Genomic DNA, 22,599 nt, shown 5'->3' with positions numbered 1-22,599 from the left:
TTATCCGGTATTTCACATCACTTTTTTTTTTTTTTTTTTTTTTATAATCCCTTTTACCTATCGTAATAATTCTGGCGCACAAAGGCACGCCATTTGTCGAAAGGGCGCAGCTGAGTGCACTCGGAGAATTCAAAGGCGAAAGCTCTCCGCGATATTATCGCCGGACTTCGTGCTCATTACGAGCACTGTTATACGAGACCGCGAATATAGTTCCGTGCGCGCGCGGAGCATTTTTTAAAACGCATGCGAAACCTTATTCCCCGCGACAGGTCGACCTGACATGGTTCACAACTGCACCACCTCGAACACGTCGACCAATTCGTTCTCGGTGCGATGTGCGGAGGGTTTCAACGGCGGGCTGCCGCAGTCCTTCCTGCTGGAGGTGCGCGAGAGCAACAGCCAGGAGTTGCGTGCCAATATGACGTCGATGGTGCCGCGTTTCAGCGTCACTCATCTGGAGTCGGGCGCCCTTTATCAGGCCTGCATTTACGCCTACAACGACAAGGGTCGCAGCGAGGCGATGGTGGTTCAGGCAGGCACCTTGAGGCTGCCGGAGAAACAATTGACGTCCGAATCCGGTGAGTGAATCTTATCTGGTTGAGCGCAGCCCACAACAAAGATGACACCGTCGTCGTTCGTGCGGTGTTAGGTAGACGTGTATATCGAGGGAAAATCAAGCACAAAAGCGCGTGGATTTTGGAAACTTCATTAACATCTTTCTGAATCGCACGATGTTATAAAACGAACGGCGTGATAATTACGCAACGCGCTCTCGATATTACGCAACATAATTTGAAAAGGTCGAGGTGTTTGGATAATTATGAAGAGCCGTTGCCAATTGATGAAAAGTTATCGGCTCAATATTAATTCGTCGCGAGTGATCCGCGCAAAAAGCTCCCGGCGCTTTTATGGACCGGCGTGGAAAATCGGGTCGGGAATTAGCAATTTAATACTATCGAGCGATTTTGTTTGCTCGGCGCGCGATTGTTATCGTAATTTTTAATTCGTCCGCCCGTTCTCGCTTGACAATCGCGCTTTGTATATCTCTATTAAAAGAGAATGGGCTCTTTGTTGTTGTGCGCAATATTTAGAGCGTATTTGGACCGAACATATTCGCACAAGTAAGTCAAGCGTAACTTCAATGTCGAATACCTTTTATATCGACTTTTAGGAACGGCGCTTGTTACGTCATGCGTGATATAATTATTTCATAACGTTCACTCTACTAAGCCGCGTAACATATATTGAGCCGCGAAATTCGCTTAAAAAAACTTCGGCCGTAATAGAATTCTAAAGCGCTTGAAAGTGTTTTTATTACAGAGAAGACGGGAGGGGAGTGCGCTGTTTGGAAACAAAAATAATTAAACAGCTTGTGTTTATTTAATTCCATCTTTGCGCAATCGATTGGCATTTAATTTAACATGTCCCCCCATCAATAATTGACGTTGCAGAGCGACCGAGGCATCACGTTCCGCTGACGCCGATGGTGAGCGTGATGATCGGTGTGGTGACGGCCCTCATAATCGTCGCGATCATAGTGATGGTGATTTTACGACTTCAGCACACGCACGTGGACGAGCAGCACAAGTCGCAAATGGAAGATCACGCGAAGCAGACAAAAGCCGTTCCGATACAAAGAGAGCTGCGATTCCGCGAGGGATCGAGTCTGCTCGCGGACGAGAAGCATCCGAGCAGCCCGTTTAGAAAGCTGGACACAAGCGGCGATCTCAGCGAGAGCGACGAGAAGAATCCGGACATCATCCCACAGCAGATTACCGGTTTGTAAACATTTTTGCAAAATTGCTACGTCTATTATTCTGGATTCTATTTTTATTATTCGGGATTTTCTTGCGGGAATAAGTGTCTGTAAAATTATGTCGAGAGAAGAAAATTATATAAAATATATTAATATATTAAAATTATTTTTAAAAATTATATAAAACTTACAGTAAAAATATTTCAAACTTATATTCAAATCTTACAAACTAAACAGATTTAATTATAAATTTGTGTGTGTGTATGCGATTATCAGTTTGTATGTGCTTTTATTTCTTTTGAAATATAATTTTTTAATGGAATGACTGAATGAAATTTTTCAACAAAACTTGCGGGTATAAATACGAGTGTATTTTCCGTAGAATTGAAAGAATATTTTCTATAGAACCTGAAAGAAAATCTTGTCGACAAAGCGCCTTTAGAGTGCTTGTAAGTTTTTTGTCAAAAGTTCTTCCCCGTTTGCATTTAGACGCTCGTAAAATTTCGCGGCGAAAATTTTTGCTTATAAAACCCGAGCGAAATTTCTCCATAGGCGACGAACCATCGGAATATCTAAGGAAGAGACGTCTGGTGTCAACGATCGAGACGTCACCGTCGAGGAGTCTTCTCGAACACTCGACGGTGACTTCCATCAGCGGACACAGCAGTTATGTTGGTTACTGCACGATCCGCAACGGCATGCCACTCCATGAGTTCTCGAACTTGTCAACGAAGCACAAAAGCGTGAGTTTCCAATTGCAAGCTTTGATAATGTGAACTGCGAAACACAATATTCAAATATTCTGGGTTATTCAGAATCTCTTTGGCCAAATAACATGGTGACTTCAGTTGCTCTAACATTGAATATGTTTATTCTGTATTACATAATTGAACGAATCCGCGATTTTGAACCAAATTCAATAACCGAACTATCTCAACTTGTGCAACAACAGAACTTAGAGAACAATTAATTAATTTATATAATAATAAGTCTGCTCTCAAAGATCATATGAGCGACGCGCTTCAGTTTCAGCCGATGGCGGTGGGCGACGTCTACGAGAGTGGCGTTTGCACCTTGCCGAGGCAACACTGGCCCAGCCAGAGCGTTCAATCGATGTCGATGACGGTGAGTCCTCCGATGCTGTACGCCGGTCTGGGTGTCGTCACCAGAACGACCTGTCCGAGCGGCACGCTCCTGACGAAGGACTGCGAGACACGAATACCCAGCCAGTGCTGTCCGGTGGCTCAGCCGCAGAAAGACGCGACAATAGGCACGCCGGTGGTGATGGCCAAGAGGGAGAGCTCCGTGTGACCCTACACCCACCACGGGGCCTGTACCTGCAGCGTGAGCGAGCTGCTGTGAACCACGCCATTTGTCAATCACGAGATATAGCCGCGATCCCCGAACAACGCGAAAGTCCAAAGACGTCAAACAATTTCGAAAACGTTCACAGGTCGTGCAAAGATCATCTTTTTTAACGGACAGACAAAAGAGTTTCTATATCAGAGACGTTTTTTGAGAAACGTTGTCGTGTACACTTGTTGTTAATTTAATGTTTGACGAGATTATAAAATGTCTTTCGTTTTTTTTTTTTTGGAACGGAAAGGAATGGTTTCCAATAACGTGTCTTTCTAACGATCGTGTTGCTCGGGACGCTCCGGGCGTGCGAGCCGGTTTCGACAGTTTCATTTTTTCATCCCGACAAAACCATCACGAGTTTTTCATCTCTCTCTCTGTTGGATCAAGTGCCCTTTTCACACCGAGAAGAAGAACGAACACTCCCGGCTCTTCTCGCCTCGCGCGTGGTGGCTTCGTGATCATGCCCCGTTGGAAAATCTCGACGAGCTCATCCCGGTGCGATGAGAGAGAGTGAGTTTACGACTTGTGTGCGTGCGCGCACACTCCTGTACATACCTCGAGACGCGGAAGATATTTTGTACAAGTCGCGTATATATATATATAAATATATATATATATATATATTATAAACAATTTATTCCCACTTTTACTATGAAAAACACACAACACTGTACAATTTGTCTAGTTGATGTAATGTATAAATATGTATATGCGTTAAATCGTCGCGGAGGCGTCACCACACACACACACACACACACACACACACACACACACACACACACACACACACCAGAATAACGTATACTGAGGAGAAGACGGAAAATGATGATGATGATCATCGTCGCGTCACGACGCGCGGCGTAATTATTTACTAACGTTGACAACGTGTAAATGGAAGGTCTCGCGGGATCGGAAAGGAAAGCGGGTAAGGAAATCGGGGAAGAGAGGGAGTTGTGTGTCAGAGAGACATATCGTTTGTATTTCCATCCGTGGGAATCGAGTCGGAGCGAGAAAACGGGGGGGTTGAAGTGCGCGAGAATCGCGAGAAGTGTGCGAAATAACGAGACGAGGACGGGCAAAAAAAGAAAGAGAAGAAGAGGAAAAAGAACAGACGCAAAAAAAAAAAAAAAAAAAAGGTGTTCCCATCGCGCTTTCGTCAGTCTGCAGTATTCTGGGGGATTGCACACCCGTAAGATTAAGTGTATCTCTTGTACAATGTATAAAGTAAACGACTTCTCCTTCGAAGTAAATGTACCGAAGTATGATGAACGTTGTTTTTCCGAAGTCTTGAATCTTTATCTTCTATAGGAAAACGTGTGGGACGCCCTCCCCCCCCCCGAGACACATGGGGCGCGTGTCCCCTTAAAAACAAAAAACAAAAAAAAAAAAAAATCGTGTGGTACGTTAATCGCGATAGCAACTTCTAACTTACTGCCTGTTTCGACGCTTGTGAATCTCTCGTTGGTACTTTATTCCGGCAGAGGCTACCGGCTCCTAGACTCTTTGTATCATATAGCTTTAAAAAATAAATAAATAAATAAATAATAAACAGAAAAAAATAAATGCGAGTCGTCGAAAAAAAAAAAAAAGGCGTCTCGCCATATCCTCCGTACTGGGATAAGAGAACCTCTCTTTGTCGATCGGAGCGATTTGAGGTGTATTTTGTTTGTCACCGAACCGCTGATCGACGAAAGGTGTAAAAAGACAAAAAGGATTTTGGACGTGTGTAGTTTCTATCCTCATCCCTCGAGAGCGACTGCTGGGCGGTGCGTTTTGAGATATATGACGCGCGTCATAAATCTTTCCTTTTCGCGAAAAGCGATGATCCGTACTTTACTTACTTCGGTCTGTGCAGATTGAATTTTCGGGTGTGGAATTACGCCCTCCCGAGCATGTGCGACGATCCTGCTGCGACTGCAAGGATTCACGTGAGGAATAGAACGTATTCATTCCAAATGGCTGTGTGCTTAATGCGAGGGAAAGAGAGAGAGAGAGAGAAAGAGAGAGAGTGTGTGTGAAATATGTTTTGATATATTCGCGTATAATATTTAATAAAGTTAAGATTGATGCTGGTCTTTCTCTCTAATTGTGATTTATTTACTGACGAAGTAATTGTTAGTGTTATATTGTATTTTGCAGCGTCATTGTTGACTGCAAGATAACGGTGTTAGTGTGTTTTAAACAACAGGCAGAAATCTCGAACGAAGTTGTTTTACGTGCATTTGGAACGCGCAAAAACGCGCTCGTTTATGCAGCAGAGGAGAAGATCGCGCGTAGTTGTCGCATTTCGTCGGTCGTTAAATTAATATAAACGTTTTAAAGCGTGTCTGCTAAACGGGCGTGATACTTCTTCTGTTTTTTTTTTGTTTTTTTTTTTGGACTCTTTGGCTCCAAAGTAAAGTCACTTAGAATTTCATTTCTGGTTTTCTCCTTCGAGCGAGGAGCTCGTAGATGAAATCCCCCCAAGTTTCGCTCAAGCAGCGTCGCGTATTTGTCTATCAGATCGAAACTTTGCGCTATATTGACCATAGACGTGGAGAATGTAGGTTGTGACTGTTTGCAGTCGCGTTGCAGTCTGTTACACAAACGAACGTATGCACAGAAAAGACGTTGTATATATATATACATATTACATATATATATATATATATATATACTGCACAACAAACAAAGCACACGCGTCCGCCTTTCTGTCCGTTGTAAAGAGAATGACGGACAATCGGAGATACTTAGCGAATTACTCGATGTGTAAAAGAATTTATAGAAGAGGGCGCGAAGTCGTGCGCCCTTTCACGTAAAATCACGTAAATGTCTCGCGAATTTTCTAGGCGAACGCAACAAGAAGATTGTATCCTCGCTTAGACGTCGTCTACGTTTACAAACAAAAACTTTTGAGGGAGATCTGACTATTATTACAAAAACAAAAATCTGAGATAAAAATCGTTGATTATTATTATGATTATGATTATTATTATTATTACTATTATCATTGCCATTAATGGAATTGATGTCGGAACATTGTGAATGTACCTTGTCGAAGAGAATTTATAATAATCGTTGAAACGCCGCCGATTACGCATTTATCCTCCTCCTCCTCACCCCCCCTACCCTGAAAAAAACCTTCTCTTCTTGTTATAACTTTTGCACACGTAAAGATTGTAACTGTATACAGCAGAGGAACAAGAGAAAAAAGATTATTATTCTACGATCCGATTAGAGATCACATGTTCGTTCGCGCGAGAACGAATCGTACAATAAAAAAAAAAAAAAAAGAAAAAAAACCAAGAAAAAACCTGAAGATTTTAACTGCCAAAAGTTTCTATTGTTTATTCGTGTGTGTGATCACTATAGGCGCACTATAATATACAATCACGATGTAAGCTAAACTTAAAATAAACAATTATAGATTCTTTCCAACAAAAAAACCAAAAAGCAACACAGCAAAAAAGAAATCCACAATCTCGTTTTGTTGTCGCGTTTTTTCTTGTCGAAAGAGAGAGAGAGAGAGAGCACGTTCATTTCAGTTCGCTGTAATCCGAAATCTTTCGACGGCCGTGCTCGTCGAACGCATCGCGAGGTACAATATCGCAGGGCGGTGGCCAGACATTGTTATCTGTAAAATAATCAATCAATAAGCACTCGTCAGTCAGTATCGAAAGACGATTTCTCGATCGAGAGAGATCGCGAGACAAGATAATTAATTGAAACGAAGATGCAATATATTTCGACTGAATGCGGCGTCGGTCGCACCACTGCCTCCTGTAATTCTATATATATATATACATATATATATATATATATACATAGTATATCGTTCGAAAGTACGATACACATCACACAAGAGAGAGGATATCATTTTTTTAAAGAACGGAGATATGCGTACGCAGAATCCGTTCTTGTGCGCATTTACTGCCTGTATATCGTGATAACGAGACCGAATCTGACCAGCCGCCGCTTGCGCGAGACAACATTGAAGTTTGTATATGTATTGTACTTAGTTTAGGACAGTCTCCGACACACACGAGTCTCATATACCCTCATACAAAAATGTTTTTTTGATATTGTAAATATTCTGAAATAAATAATCGTTTTTATTCACGCGGTGCGATATTTATTCAATTCCCTCCTATCTCCCTCGATGTTTCGCGAAAACCAATGTTTGTTAGCGACGATTTATCGATTTTATCTTCGTTTTTTTTTTTTTTTTTATATTTGACGACTCTACTATCGCATTGCGTATAATTGTTTACGGCAAGATAATCGAAAATTGAAAAGTCATCGAATTTATTTGTAAAATTTTTTTTTTTTTTACCATCCCAAAATTCGCTCGGCGACGTGTCGGAATACATCAGTAAATTTTCCTCGACAGTTTTAAGGATGGGCGACCTCACGCTCAAGAGAAACTCGAGAACGGTGTTTTCAGGCAGATATCGGGCCGCCTTGTCTTCCAAGTTCTGCAACACGCCTTGAACGTCCATCGACTGTAAAATCGAATAAAGCTGCGTCAGAAAATAAAATGGAAAAGTTCTCGGCTTTTATTTGATATATCAGAAATCCTTCAAACAATTCTTTTGAAGCTTCATTAAAGCTCTATCTGAGAACGTCAGCCGAGTTCTCTGTGTTTCTTTTTTGATTTTTCTGAAGGGCGAAATCGCGAACCTTTTCGCGCACCGTGTCCCCTATGTATTCGCACAGTGTGTACACCTTCATCATACAATTTGCCATTTGTCTCAGAATTTCGTCCACTGTCTTGTTTTCCAACGTCGCTATCAAGTTGGGCGGTGTCGTGTACGCGTGACACCAGTTTGTGAAAAATCTCTGGAAAATGTGTGCGCGAGGTGCGCATATATACACACATACATATATGTATATATATATGTACAAACATTTATATGTAGATGTATGCGTATATATAAGGTCACCGGACTTGATGAACGTGATGATACGGGGGCAAAGGAATCGCTTCTCCAAATTTATATTCATCGCCCTCGGTGGTGTACATAAGCTTGTAGTGTTTATAAATAATATCTTCCCAAGCCTGTCTCGGGAGAGAGAACGAACTTATATCTCGATATTTACATTTTACGCTTTACAATAAAAAGGATGAATAATAAATTAAATAAAACGAATGAGCGTGTGGTTTTAACGGCGAAAAAGATTATAAAACTGTGTTAAGGTTTTTTTTTTTTTAATTGATAATTAATGCGTTGATATTTTGTACTTGTGTATTCAATACCTCTAGAACGTGGATGTAACATGTTGGATAAACGAGAAATAATCCCGTGATAAGCATGTCGCTGTAATCCATGTGTAACTCGCGTATAATATCTTCCATTCTCTGCGCAAAATACAAATTAAATAATATATAATTACGAAAGACGTAAATCTCTTATAATTATGATTGATAAATCTTTTGAAAGGAAAATAAATATTATTCTTGATGCCAGTTTTCTGCGTGTAACCTATAGATACGAAAGTTATCGAGTTTCGCTCGCTCTCCAACATAGAATATCACCTAACGTCTTCTAAAGTATAATATATCGTTATACGAAGCGCCCCAAGTTAAAAGACACCGACGTATCTCTGATTTACGGCAACTCTTACCTTTCGCACAACTTCCTGAATTCCGTGATATTTTCCAAAGTAAATAACTCGAGTAACGTAACTTTTCTAAAAACGACAACGTATATTTGTTACACGTAAGAGCAACTTGACAATAAACTGTGATATGTAATTTCTGTTAGGTATCTGTTATTCTCTATTTTATTATTATTTATATTTTATTAATCTTTTTTTATATAGGTAAATTATAGTTATAATTTTGATATAAATTATATATTTGCAAAATTTTTCATAATCGTTTACCAAACCCGCGGCGCGAAAATTATATTGTATCACGTCTAAGAGACTTTTTCTCACTGGTTCGCTTATGTTAGTCATCAGAGTTTTGGATATTGATTGAGCGCGTGCTGCAGTGACACGTCAGTTACCAATCTGCGAATTGTAAATCGTCTTCCACGTGAGAGTAAAATTCTCGCGTGAATTTTTTGCGTAATTTTTTATACGACACAATGAAAAACCAATCTGAATGTGTCAAAGAATTCCGCATGAATATTCGTTTTTTTTGTGAAACTGTATCATGATTTATTGCAAATTTCATGTACAAAGCTGGAGTGTGCGGAACTCATTTTAAATATGGCAATAAAAAATGACATATCGTATAAAAAGAAAATATTCACGTTTCGCTTATTAATGAATTCATACATGCATCATATTTCTTTATTAACGCTGAATTATTTAATATACAATAGTGTGTATGGAAAAAAATATCTTCTGTTAACTTAAACACATTTTATTTGTAATATCCGTAAGTACCGTGAATCTGTATTTACAAAAAATGATATAAAAATGTACTTCGCTTATATAAGTTTATGAATTTTATGATATTACATAGCCTTGTTGTGCGATATAGACATTATCTCGATACATTAATATAAATAATATTTCGTAAATATAAAGAAATGGAGAATCGAACATATAATGTTCAATAACTTTCAAAAATATACTCAACAAAAAAAATGCGCTACACACAATGACACAGCGTTTTCGTAAATTTAAGAGAGAGAAAGAGAAAGAGAGAGAGAAGAGAGAGAGAGAGAGAGAGAGACAGAGAGAAAAATATCACGTTAAGGAATCGATTGTAAAAAATATCAATGTAAAAAAATCTCTTTAAAAAAATAATAATAAGTATTTGAGCAATAATAATTCGTAATTAATAATTTACATAGATACGTATATAAAATAAAAAAGAGAACAGCTATCACAATTGTTTACGGATATGTGACGTCTAAAGGATCATCATCATGTGAAACACCAATTGATATCAGGACTATCAAAACCAATTCCGCGCAAAAATAGATCGAATCGTTCACAAAATTGAGTAATTAAAAAAAAAAATCAAGTTTAGCATGCCGCGTTTTTTTTTAATTCTAATACTAAATCACATTTGTGTGCTAAGTCACGAACAAAATTGTAATTTGATTATTTCCTTGTTATGATGGGAGGTGGTGGTGGAGTTGGTTCGCTGGGATTACCGAGCCACACAGATTTACTAAAGCGGCCCTTTATAACGGGAGGTTGCCACTTATTACTGCTTACGACGTTAGTAGCCGGTTTCTCTGCCGCGATCGTTGCTATACTTACGGCCCTGAAAATGGCAACAAAAATTAATTTGATTTACTTGTACAAATGAGAAACGCATTATGCATTGCTAGCACGGTCTCTTTAAGATCCTTGCTTTAATAAATTGAAGTAAAAATCGCTTGTGCATTGTGACAACTGAATAATCAAGAACAAATCACATGTTCTATAAAAAAAAAAAAACTTCGTGATGATGCAAATTATAATCAAGATTTGACAGAACAAGGGAGGAGAAAATGAAAAGGTACTTATTATGCAGAAACAACGTTTATTAATAAAAAAAATGTACAGGTCTCTTAAACACCATTCATACTTCATAATAAATTTATAAATTTTGAAAAATACTTTATCCAATTTTGATTACCAAAGTTGTCAATTGAGTTTGACAAATAACACCGATAACACTCATATCCTCCGCCCAAATCTTCAAAAATCGTTTGTACATCTCACACAGTTTATTGTTTTGTCACTAAACTTACTGGAAGAGCGTTTTAAAAACCTCTTGTGACAAGGTTTTAAAATTCTAGTTGACAATAACATAATACATTTGAGACGACATTTGAGGATTTTAATATAAAAACAAGAGTTCGTTCTCACAAATCAACGATTATAAACAAAAGTGTAGGTAGGACATTACATGTGATATATAGAGTATGAGAGGTATTAGTTAAACAATCAAAAACTACGTGTAAGTAGTTTCAAAAAAATTCAGTAGTAAAAGTGCGCAAATGCTTACCTAAAGTATACAAATAATAAGATGATGAGTATACTTTGTTGTGAAAAGAACACAAATAACTATAATAAATTTTTTATCGGAACAAAAAATATCTTATACTTTGGATCTTCCATTTGACAAAGAATGACACGATACTAAAATAGCTAGCAATTGGCTGCTTTTTTTAGAAAACGTGAGTTCTTCTAATGCCAAGGTACTTGGTTTGGATGACTGATGGTACCCAATTTGTAGTACCTGGTGGTAGACGGCGCTTGTTGCGCCGGTGTGGACGAACTCGGTGGAGTTGCCAGAACGGGAGTCTCGGTGTTCTGCGCGGGTGCGCCGTCCCCTTTAAGAACGGAGACGCACTTCCACTCATTAATATAATTATCCTTCCACAAACGGATGCAACCATCGTCGCCGGCACTTGCTAAAATCGTTCCCATAAAGTTCCAACTAACACGCCAGACAGTACAATAATGATCGTCGAATTGCGCAACTGTGTTTATTTCGAAATGGGAAACACCGGTTTGCGTACTTTCCCTACGATAAAAAGAATAATAAATGTTTACGTCCTGATATATACAGTTTCCACATAGCTTTGACATGTAGTATGCTTACTGCGTCGGCTTCAGAGTAATTATTCGTACGTCTTTTGTGGCTATGGCTAAAGTGTGAAAATTTCTGCCCAAATTGGGAGCAAACGCAATGTCATAAACGGCGTCTAGAACAGACGATAACGCCTCGACTTTAACCCAGCGTCTACTGCTCTCAGAAAATTCGTAAATGAACACCTTTGCTCCGAGTGATGGATTGGGATCGTCGCTACCAACTGCTATCATAGGCGGATGTAACCTAAAATTTTTATTCCACATAATAAGAATACAATATTCAAGTATCTTATGTTATATCGCAGTAAAAAGTTTTAGAATTAAATATAAGGATTTTTACCTTGAAAGCGATGGATTCCAAGAAAGACTACTACACGAAAGCTTGCAATTGATATCGTGTTGCAGAGTCCATTGACTCAAATTCATAATATCAGGTGCTTCGTATATTCGAATATAGCCATCTGCGCTACAAGTGGCCAGTAAAAGACCTAAAGTCTTTGGTGCAAACTTTACATCTGTGACTGAAGTACGAGAATCTACTAAAGTTGTTCTTTTAATCCAGTGCTTGCTACCACGAGCTTCTGGTCCAGAGCCTTCACCAACTGTCAAGAACAAAGACATGTGAATTAACACAACAATATTATCGAACTAATTAGAGTCCAAACAAGTGTGTATAATTATACCGATTTCCTCCCAAACAGCAGCAGTCCGATCAAAGGAACATGTAGCAAGAACTTGGCCACATTCTGGATGCGCCCATGTGACCTTCCATACCGAGCCACTATGTGCCTTCCAAGAAGCAGTCAAGTGCCAATTTCCATGTTCGTCTTCATCCCACACCTGTTTTATGCAGATATAAATATAATACCTTATAAGTACAATTATAAAATCAAAGTTGAAATTACATTGCATTTATATTTATAAAAGAAACGATGAAAAAAAGTCAATGAATAAACAAGAAGAAACACGGTTATAAATGTTATCTTTTCGCGTCACCTCACCTTAACAAAATGATCACTGGAACACGTTGCCATTCGTTCTCCATAGTAATCATAAGCGATATCGTGTATAAGATCTTTGTGCTCTGCATTGATAGTGTGCGCCTCGAACATTGTGAATAAACAATTATGATTACTCGATATTACTTAACAAAAATGTGAAGTTCTTGTTTACTAAACACGCGATTTGTACGCAGGGTTACCAAACTCAACTGTATTGCAAAGAGCGCGTTATCTGCGCTATTGCTCATTGTAGTTTGTTCTTTTTCCATACTTTGGCTGCACTAGTTCACAGTCTATCTTTTTTTTATCTATATTAAAAGGAAAAAGATAGACTGTGAACTAGTGCAGCCAAAGTATGGAAAAAGAACAAACCTTATATATATATAAAATGGCTGCGTTCAGCAGTCTTTAAAGGGCCTTCTACAACGAGATATTAGTAATAAGTCAGAAGTCAGAAGCAAGAAATTGACCAATCACAGTCAAATCACAGAAGAATAATCGATTGTGATTAGTCAATTTCTTGCTTCTGACTTCTGATTTATTAATAATATCTTATTGTAGAAGGCCCTTAAGTCTTTGCGCAAGCGTGAGATAAAGAGTGAGTGAATAGGGGAAGTATACGTTTTGGGTGGTTCGACTGTATGTCATTTTGTGTGCAATGGCTTTAAATGGCCGCGTTGGTTCTAAAAGTAAAAGCCAATCACATTCAATTGCTACAAAGCAGTTTGTTCTGCTGAACGTGGCCAATGGGTGTGTTTAGCCGAAGCTAGCGCTACGTAGCGCTACGTAGCGGCTTCATGTAGCAGTTGCAATTGCTGCGTTACTTCTGCTGGACAGTATGGCTACGCGTAGCATGTTCTAAGTAGTGGCCGCCATTTACAATAATACNAACCGAAGAATACAACGGCGATTTGTATACAAACATATTTGCGCTTACAAAAAGCGCTGCGCGTAAGCAATACTGTCCAGCAGAAGTAACGCAGCAATTGCAACTGCTACATGAAGCCGCTACGTAGCGCTACGTAGCGCTAGCTTCGGCTAAACACACCCAATGTTAGTGATGTCGCGAATTAAATATGTTGATGCTTGTGTTACAGTATAACATGCGTTGTTGACAGCTATTTGTCAACAAGATGACATTAATCTTAAATAATTGCTGAATCTTCTTTTGCAGTGAGTATCAACGTATTGATAAGATAAGAATGTTCTATTGCAGGGAATTAGCATATTATCTTAAACAGCTTTCTAATCTATCGATTGCACTAGACAGATAACCAAGTCTCCCCAGTGAAGAAAAGCAGAAATCCAATAATTCAATTTGCTCTTAAATTTGTATACGTGGCTACATGTAAAACCGGCTATGACACCTTAATAATATACAAAATAAGTATACTATGTAACATTATTTATCAAAAAAAAAAAAAAAAACAAATTTTGTATAATCCTGTACAAGTTAAAAGAGAAGAGACAAAAATGTTGAACCGTTTCAAGTCAGTATTAATGAGTGCTGTAGGCGCAAGCGAACTTGGCCTACAGTATCCTAATGATTCAGACAATGATATGACAGATTATATTAATTCTAATTATGTTGTGGAAGTAGAGAATAAACCTTACAGCCGTCCAAGTTTTCTAGGCTTGACTGCTGAAGAGACACAGGTATTTCTTATTATTCTCATAGAAATCATATTTAAGTGATTTATAGTTTAAGTATTAACATATTAATATTTACTTTTTTGTATCTAGAACTTGTTATCTGTAAGAACAAAATGTTAATTGTGCTTGTACAGGTGAGTGCAGATCACAGAGTAAGGCCTATAATAGTTCCAAGAGATTTGAGCCGTTTGCCATGGTGCGCTGGTTACGCAGAATGTATCAATGCTGGAAAGAGCACTTGGAATGAGGATCAAGCCTCTGCAACGCGAGGAGATTTAAAATTATCAGATATCAATGTCACATTGCCTTACGTGATGTTTTCTATGTTTGACGGTCATGCAGGGTATCAAGTGGCTCTTACAGCAAGGCTACATTTACATAGGATAATTCTTGTATGTTATAGCTTCAAACAAATTACAATCACATAACCAAACTGTACATGACACACATCAGTATAAATTGTTACTTTTAACAGGAAAGATTACTAGCTATCCCAGGCAACATGCTGCTCAATGAAGATGAGAACGAGCTTATAAAGGGCAGAGACCTGGTGATAGGTGCTATAGAATTAGCGTACAGACAAATGGATCAAATGGTAGAGATGCAGGCTCAAAATGGTGGTGGTGGTTGTACAGCTATTACAATTCTGTTCCTCAATGGAAGATTATATGCTGCAGGAGCTGGAGATTCCAGGTTTTGTTATAACTTGTACACAACGTGTGTGTAGTCAGGATAAACTTGAAAGTAACTTTGACGTAACTTTCTAAACAATTAGGGCAGTATTGGTTGTCGGTGAAGAAGAACGTGCTCTTACCAGAGATCATACCCCGGACTCCGAATCGAATCGCGTCAGAGCGTTAGGCTTCTTAAGAAGCAACGAATTGCTCAAGGGTCAGTTCACTCCATTGGAGTTTAGAAAACGACCACTGCAGAAAGAACTGGGATCTATGGTTTTGTATAGAGAACCGTTTATGACGGGTTGGGCATATAAAACTTTAACGCATCCAGACTTAAAATTACCGCTCATTTCGGGACATGGGAAAAGGGTATAATTACTATTAAGAATTTTAATTATAATATAATTTTCTGGTTTATAATATCATAACTGAGAATTTGTCTGCGATATGTAGAGCAGAGTAATGGGAACAATAGGTGTGACCAGAGGCTTTGGGGATCACGGTTTGAAAGCAGCAAATACAGGTGTTAGTATCAAACCGTTCCTTTCATCACAACCTGAAGTACAGTCTCTGGACTTGGACAGTTGTAATCTAACTGAAAGAGACTGCATTGTTGTCGCCACGGACGGGCTATGGGATGTAGTCTCGGAAAAAGTAGCGGCAACAATACTTAGGAAGACACTTGCGCCGGACACACCATCATTAGAATACAGGTTTTATATCACAAAATACATTTAAAAAAAAAATAACGAAAAAATAACCGATTTTACTAATTATAATATTAAAAGTATAATACAACGTGTTCGTTTATTCGTAGACTAACAATGGGTGCTCAAGAATTGGTGCAAGCGGCAAGAGGACGATTAATCGGTAGAGTGTGGATGGGAAAACCCGAGAATCCTAACGAAACAGACGAGAAATCCTCACCAATAGCGTCGGTGGACGATATCAGTGTGTTAGTAGTACCTTTATATCCTTATTTGTGCGAACACAAGCAATGGCTAAAAACAACACAGCAAGAGCGAAAATACGCCGCGGATTTCTTAACGACGATTTGCTTTGACTATCCTATAACTAACAAATCAACTGACAATCCCGCATAATGAATCTTGACGACTGTCTGATTAGATGGTCCCCAATGAAAATAGAAACGTAGTATTATCCAGCTGGATAATACTAATGGATCACACCTACCCGCATTATTACAATAGCATTTTGCAAATTCCTGGCTGCTTATTTAGAATAATTTTAGCGACAATTATCTGCACAATAGAGCATATATTTTTTTTCTTCCTAAAGTAGTAAATTATTACATACTGCCATTACAAATGTCCTACGAGAAAAAGTCTCTTATTTATTATATTCTTACATTATTTAAACGAACATTCCAGTATGACACGTGAGAAACGTGCACAATATTCCGAAATATTTGAAACGAGCCGTGTGACTAAATATTATAGCTCGTATATAAACACTGATTTCCGGATTGTCTTTAATGTCTAAGTATATAAGATCTGTACACAATGTAACATTATATAAAAGATTAATATTTTTATATTTGTGTGCTTTTTAAAAGCGAGTATATGTTACCATGATATGTTTTCGATGTTCTAATTCGTGTTAGAATGTTTCTTTTGATCTTTTTTTATTACGTTACAATTATTAACCCTGTGGCTGCGAATATCACATACTTAAAATAGAAAAGTGAAGAAATTCCATAACAAAGATAAGATACATAGAAGTTTTATTATACAAAAAAAAATAAAAAAAATAAAACCATCACATGACGCAACCAAAAAGGATTAAGTATATTAAGTATAATATACAATAATAAACGCGCGCGCGCGCGCGCGCGCGTGTGTGTATATATGTATACACATATATATGTATATAATATACATATATACATATTCAGAAATTGTACATAAATAGATAAGATTTTGCTGTCTCTTTTCTTAAGTTCTTCTGTTTATGACATCTTGTATTAGACCATCCTGTATTAATCTGTACAGGCACATAGATTAATTTGATAGACTAATTTGTTATTATTACTTATTTCAAATAAAATACAAAAACATATATGTTATATTTATATGTACTTTTAAAGGTAGTAGAAAAAAAGCCATTTTTTATGTGTATAAATAATTTTATGTGTATAAATTTAGTTGTTTATTTGTGTTTGATGTTTTGGGATGTGTTTTCTTCTCTCTCTCTCTCACACACAGTTTTTACGTTAATATATTATAAATACTGTGAGAAATCCGTGTAGTATTCTGACGGAAGCCGAGATAACTAAGCTCCAAATCAGTTTCAAAAAGAACCACACGTTATTTGTTTAGTTCTTTTGTAAAATTTTATATTAGTGTGAATAATATCTGTTTCGAGCCAAATGTACTATATCGAATATTGTAGTCTCGATAACTAACAAATTAGTCGACTTCTCACTTCGGAGCATTGGATTCAACTGCCTGCTCCAAACTCGCAAGACACGATTTTAGCTGTCGATCATCTGTGTGCCGTCATTGTTCACCCACGTGTCGGTCATAGGTCGATCGTGTGTAAAATCTCTGTCGTTACAATTTCTCGCATGAATTTCTTACGATATTTGTATTTAGACCATTGTATGATACTTATACCACATGAGGCAAGAAGTTTATCTAATCCACAGATGAAAATGAGATGTATGTATCTTATCTTATACTTCGATTATGAGATGGCGCTACAGGTATTGGATTAGTGTTTGCTAGCAATGCCAAAAGTGTATGTATGTACAATTAACAATTGAATAAACTCGTTAGATGATGAAACAAAGTGGTTAGGCAGATGCGAGCAAAAAACACACGCGGACATCTTGTAGTTTTTTGCTCGCATCTGCCCAAATAGCTTGCTTTATGTACAATTAGCACTAATACAATTATATAATGTAAAACGCGCGCACGACAACATGTCACACATATGTAAAACTTTTTATTCTTAATTAAAATAATAAAAGATACATTATGCAAATGTAAAACTATTAACGTATTATAATTAAAATAATAAAAGAGATACATTACATTATGCAAATATATAAAACCGTTAACGTATTATATTTATTTTTATTTAATGTATTAAATTATTTAAATATCTAAAAGTGCAACATTGAAATATTATATAATATATACACATATATATTAAAAATTATATGAATAATATATTGAAATATATTTATATTTCTCAAAAATAACAATTATAATATATTTTTAAAACTTTTTAAAATTTATTTTTAAATTTACTTTTTTTTTCCCCGATAAATTCGGACTCAAACTTACGACAGAGAAACAAGATACAAAGTCGACCGTAAACAAAATTACTGCGATATTCACTTGACTTATAAGCCCTTCACAAGAAGTAATGTTTTTCGTCACGCACATAAATTCGAGAAATGTTTGGAGCGGTGTCATCCCGAAAAAGAAAGAATAAAAACGCATCAATTCGCACACGCGTTCTCAAAAACAGACTCACGAAGCCTGAGCGCTGTCGCGCTTCGTCATAAGTGGGTTGTCCCTTTTGTACGATGTTAAATTGCGAACTTTTGGGATGTGCGTGCCGGGACACGCACGTGGACACGTTTTATACGTTTACACGGAGGCAAGTGCATTTCGTCGTCGCACGGCCAGGCACATAGTACGAAACAGTTAACTCTCTTAAATTTAATTACACCGGGGACGCAACCGAAATGGGAGGCCGTCCTCTCTTTTAACAAGGTAAAATCGTAAATTAGTCTCGGTACTGTGATTTTCTCGGGAATTACATCGTTTATCGGCAAATTCTCTACGAACTATAAATTTATCTACGCTGCGTTATCGCTCGTTATATATCTCGTCACGTCTCTCTCACGAAATACATTTACAGATCAGTAATCAAATAGATTAATGATGTATCGTTGCAATAACAAAAACATTTTCAGATATTTTTAGAAACGAGATAAACATTACGCTAATTTTTTTTTTCTATCTGATCGTATTATATATATATATATATATAAGTTTCATATTTGCATTATTAACGCGTAAAATAATCTCTCGCGCATAAACTTTAAAAAATGGAATTTTTTTCTACCAAGTTTTTTGCACAGTAAGTAATCTTTATAATATTCCGTATTTTTTTTTCTCCGCTTAATGTCAGTCATAATTGACCATGATGAAAATAATTAGAAAAATGTTGTTGGTACATCGCGCTTCATTAACGTGAAAGAGCGAAGGGAAATATGAGCGGAATACCTGGTGGCGCGCGATGTTTTGTTCCATTACGGATTAAACGGTCGGGGAGCTGAAAGACGTTACGCAGCAAATTCCTGTCGACCGACGGCGATGAAGTCGGAGATGAATTGTAATGCGCCATGCATTTCCGCCAACTAAGAGCGACAGCGTAAAAGGGCGCCGGAGATAGAGTGTCGCAAATCACCGTACGAAAAGTGCTCCTCTGCGAAAGCATAGACGAGCGCAGCGCGAAAACCAAAACCGATCCTGACAGCTCGCCGTTGACCTACCATCGCGCAATTTTGTGAAAATTGCCGCGCGCCGAGACTTTAGACCGGCAGATTGGAACTCGATTTTTCCCATACAAAAATCAACATCATTGTTTTTTAAGCTTTAATGCGAGATAAAATAATAACAAAAAGTGTATTTATAAAATACACAGTGTAACGATATCTTTTAAAAATTGTTACGGCAAGTTGATTCAAATTTTTTTTCTCCCGTCGAACGTGTCGCGGAATATAACAAAAAAATTCGTTCACCCAACTAACGCTTAAAATTTTACTGTAAATTACGCGGTAAAAAAAAAAGTTGTTAGCTATCACTCCTTCGATATGGAGCGCTGTGAGAGAATATTAATGTCCTCTCGCTATTATGTCGTGATGAATAGATCCGTCACACTCGAGAGCTTTATCGCAAAGATCTCGCATGTTATCTCAAGAAAGTAATGTACAGCGGGCATTTGGGATGTCGAAAAATGGGATGCACTACTTTTGAACGGCCGTTCCGATCGCCGATATGTTTTTCATGGCGCGGGATTATGACGGGCGATCTGTCACGGTCACCGTAACGGCAACTCCAAGGGGTTGGAAAGAGCTTAATGCCTCTCTCTCTCTCTTCTGGCGAGGATGGCGCAAGAAAGAGTGTGTGCGCGCGCGTGTGTGTGTGTGTGTGTGTGAAAGGATGGGGGTAAGGAGTACGTTACCACACCATATCAAAATGGCCACAACTTAGGGGTCCTGCGCTACCCCGATATATCATCGTTAGAGAACTTTGGACGGCTTCCTGGTTCCAGCATTGATGGCTTCCTCCGATACGACATGATGTATCTGTTCCTCATTGCTGCAGCGTGGAAATGAAAATCGGATGCAATTTGAAAGTAAAAGTGCCCGTGTCCAAAACGATAACAAAACGTTTCTCGACTATTTATCTATTCGTGTCTCTGTTTACTTTCTCGATTGCAATTTTTTTTTTTTTTTTCACAATTAAACAATTAAGCGATTGTTCTTGAAAAAATCTCGGATTCGTTATCGAAGATAACAACCACCGGCAGCACATCCAATTATTCGGTATATTCGGCGAAACAAAAAATCTCACAGATTGGCCCCCCGGTCGATTAAAAGCCAGAGAATGCGGAAAATAATAAAACACGAAAGAAGCAGAGCATTTCTCTCTCGCTTTCCTGTCCGGTACAATTCGTGAGATCTTTGTGTCATCAGTAACTTTTGTCATCAGTAACTTTTTTGTCTCCCAAGATAATAGCGAGCAGTCAGTCAAGATCTGCAGAGGACAAAACGACCTAATGACGTGGATTTCCTCAAAAAATTGTATTAACTCTCTCTTTCTTTCTTTCTTTCTCTCTCTCTCTCTCTGCGAATGGACAGATAAAATGATTACCTGTACATCGGCGTGCACACGTTCGCGCATACTCGCTCGTGCGTGTTGAGAAACGACCACACTGAGCTAAATGAAGTTTTTTTCCTGCGAGCCTTTTATGCGATGTCATGCAGATAATCGCAAGCTCTTCTTTTTTTTTGTAAAAAAAGAAAAAAAAACTACATTCCCGCACGACTGTCGCTTGAAAAACGCGAAATGAAAAACGTCTCGGGCGAAGGAAAATGAATCAATTACGCATAATAACTATGAAATACTTATAAAATTAAGTCGGACAATTTTCCCATATTCTCCTAACAAGGGCTCTTCGAATATAATTGTGACCGCCGACCTGCCAACTGGAAATAATAAGGGAAATGGCGCCGTCATTTCGTCCTTAATTATGATCGCGCGCATTTCGCGTCGCTCTCCTTCTTTCACTCCCGGCGGCGTGAGAGATATCAACTTTTCCTAAATACATTATCTAGATTTCGCATCGGCGTTAATCTGCCCGGCGGTAAGTAATTAAATTTCCGCGAATGCCATTCCGCGAGGGAGTTTATCTAGAGCGGCTATAAAAAAAAATAAATCTGACTTTTAGTTGCCAGCTTTTATCGGGAAAGAGCGACGACGACGACGACGACGACGACGACGACGACAAGTCGGCAGATAAATCCGCGGCCGAGCATTTCCCATCCGCGCGCGCGCGCGCGCATCCTTTTCGCGAGTTAATGCGCTTTCCGCAGGACGCACGCTGGACGTGCAACGAGCCACGACGTGTGCGTGTGCCTTCGGAGGCTCACGTCGGTTTGCAACGACGACAGAAACGGTTATCCGATATCAAATTACCGTACGTCGAGCCAAGTTCCTCCGCGCGACGACCCGGGATTCAGATCCCCACGCCAATAACTTTATCTCCGCACTCTGACGGAACTTGTGATGGTACAATCTCCATCTGGTCTGGTTGTTACATAATTGATTGACCTTGCTTTTTTTTTTTTTTTATCTTTCGATCGAAACAAATCGCGTGAATTGACAACAAAAATTATTTAACGAGAATTTTATCGATGATTAATAATCGAAATTACGATAACGCGTGTTTCCAAGATAAGATTGTTACCACCGAGAGTGTGGGACATCGAAAGAGAAAGACTTTCGCTTTTAGAAAGAGACTACGGGGAATCGAGTTATCTCGGCTTTATCGATTTCTCCTCTTATTACCGGGTTATATGTACTTCGCGCTGTCGAGACAATCGAGACGTCATAAACCATCCGTGAATTCTCCGCATGACCAGCCAGCCGTCGCTCGGCCGCCTAGTGACAAATAGTTAGGCGTTACCCAAGCTGGTTACGGATCCTTCGACAAACACAAGCGGACAAACGCTTCCTAATTGTACTGGGAATTGTTTACGCTACCTCGTACCTTCTCACCTTCCTCTTCCGTTCATGGCTATTCCGTGTTTGCCGCTCCTCCTCCCGCGTTTCTTGCACGTCTCTGCCATCTCTTCCGGAAGAATGAACGACGAAGATTTCGTCGGAGTTTAGCACGTTCGCGGCGCTTAATTAAGTCGTCGGCGACGAGCTCTCATTAGGAGATCCCCCAGTCTTTTTTTCGCACATACATTCTGAGCTTGCCTCCCGACGTGTTCAGCTCGTCATTCGCGAGGATTTATTTTCGCTTATACGAAGAGGGTTGGAGGGGAGGAGGGAAATCCATAAATTCGCGTGTAGCGCAA

The 22,599-nt window shown here is 38.7% G+C and overlaps 3 protein-coding genes across 6 annotated transcripts in view; 2 read left to right on the top strand and 1 right to left on the bottom strand.

Moving 5' to 3' along the window:
• The window catches only part of LOC109852832 (nephrin-like), a 265,971-nt gene extending 262,626 nt beyond the window's left edge, over window positions 1-3,345 (top strand). For both annotated transcript variants that reach the window (XM_020424358.1, XM_020424357.1), the window contains exons 11-14: window positions 270-578; window positions 1,452-1,778; window positions 2,309-2,499; window positions 2,783-3,345. In XM_020424358.1, coding sequence (XP_020279947.1) covers window positions 270-578; window positions 1,452-1,778; window positions 2,309-2,499; window positions 2,783-3,067 — 1,112 coding nt within the window. In that variant the 3' untranslated portion in view covers window positions 3,068-3,345. The remainder of the gene's footprint in view (window positions 1-269; window positions 579-1,451; window positions 1,779-2,308; window positions 2,500-2,782) is intronic.
• A 6,535-nt stretch (window positions 3,346-9,880) lies between these two features.
• Window positions 9,881-12,894, bottom strand: LOC109852833 (nucleoporin seh1-A). Of its 2 annotated transcripts, XM_020424360.1 has the most exons (6): window positions 12,643-12,894; window positions 12,325-12,481; window positions 11,982-12,243; window positions 11,652-11,885; window positions 11,286-11,573; window positions 9,881-10,322 (listed from the first exon to the last, which is right to left on the bottom strand). In XM_020424360.1, the coding sequence occupies exons 1-6, from the start codon at window positions 12,751-12,753 to the stop codon at window positions 10,157-10,159; spliced, it is 1,218 nt and encodes a 405-aa protein (XP_020279949.1). In that variant the 5' UTR covers window positions 12,754-12,894; the 3' UTR covers window positions 9,881-10,156. The 2 variants fall into 2 exon arrangements, with proteins under 2 accessions (XP_020279949.1, XP_020279950.1); XM_020424361.1 differs by lacking the exon at window positions 9,881-10,322 and having other exon boundaries at window positions 10,392-11,573; window positions 12,643-12,893.
• A 649-nt stretch (window positions 12,895-13,543) lies between these two features.
• LOC109852840 (protein phosphatase 1H) lies at window positions 13,544-16,527 on the top strand. Of its 2 annotated transcripts, none has more exons than XM_020424375.1 (7): window positions 13,544-13,815; window positions 13,913-14,298; window positions 14,430-14,687; window positions 14,771-14,988; window positions 15,071-15,341; window positions 15,426-15,685; window positions 15,790-16,527. In XM_020424375.1, the coding sequence occupies exons 2-7, from the start codon at window positions 14,116-14,118 to the stop codon at window positions 16,073-16,075; spliced, it is 1,476 nt and encodes a 491-aa protein (XP_020279964.1). In that variant the 5' UTR covers window positions 13,544-13,815; window positions 13,913-14,115; the 3' UTR covers window positions 16,076-16,527. The 2 variants fall into 2 exon arrangements, with proteins under 2 accessions (XP_020279964.1, XP_020279963.1); XM_020424374.1 differs by having other exon boundaries at window positions 13,909-14,298.
• Window positions 16,528-22,599: the final 6,072 nt, after the last annotated feature.

This window comes from Pseudomyrmex gracilis, unplaced genomic scaffold, assembly GCF_002006095.1.
Source record: "Pseudomyrmex gracilis isolate BER0280 unplaced genomic scaffold, ASM200609v1 scaffold_37, whole genome shotgun sequence".
NCBI lineage: Eukaryota > Metazoa > Arthropoda > Insecta > Hymenoptera > Formicidae > Pseudomyrmex > Pseudomyrmex gracilis.
The sequence above is the reverse complement of the archived record's forward strand: the minus strand, read 5'-3'. Positions and strand labels throughout refer to the sequence as shown.

Excerpts from the sequence above, each read along its gene's own strand:
- LOC109852833 (XM_020424360.1), bottom strand. The coding sequence starts at position 12,753 with ATGTTCGAGGCGCACACTATCAATGCAGAGCACAAAGATCTTATACAC. Across the intron at positions 11,886-11,981 it reads TGGAATCCATCGCTTTCAAG|GTTACATCCGCCTATGATAG; the intron begins GTAAAAATCCTT and ends TAAAAATTTTAG. Across the intron at positions 11,574-11,651 it reads ATTACTCTGAAGCCGACGCA|GGAAAGTACGCAAACCGGTG; the intron begins GTAAGCATACTA and ends TTTTTATCGTAG.
- LOC109852840 (XM_020424375.1), top strand. The coding sequence starts at position 14,116 with ATGTTGAACCGTTTCAAGTCAGTATTAATGAGTGCTGTAGGCGCAAGC. Across the intron at positions 14,299-14,429 it reads TGACTGCTGAAGAGACACAG|GTGAGTGCAGATCACAGAGT; the intron begins GTATTTCTTATT and ends GTGCTTGTACAG. Across the intron at positions 14,989-15,070 it reads GCAGGAGCTGGAGATTCCAG|GGCAGTATTGGTTGTCGGTG; the intron begins GTTTTGTTATAA and ends CTAAACAATTAG.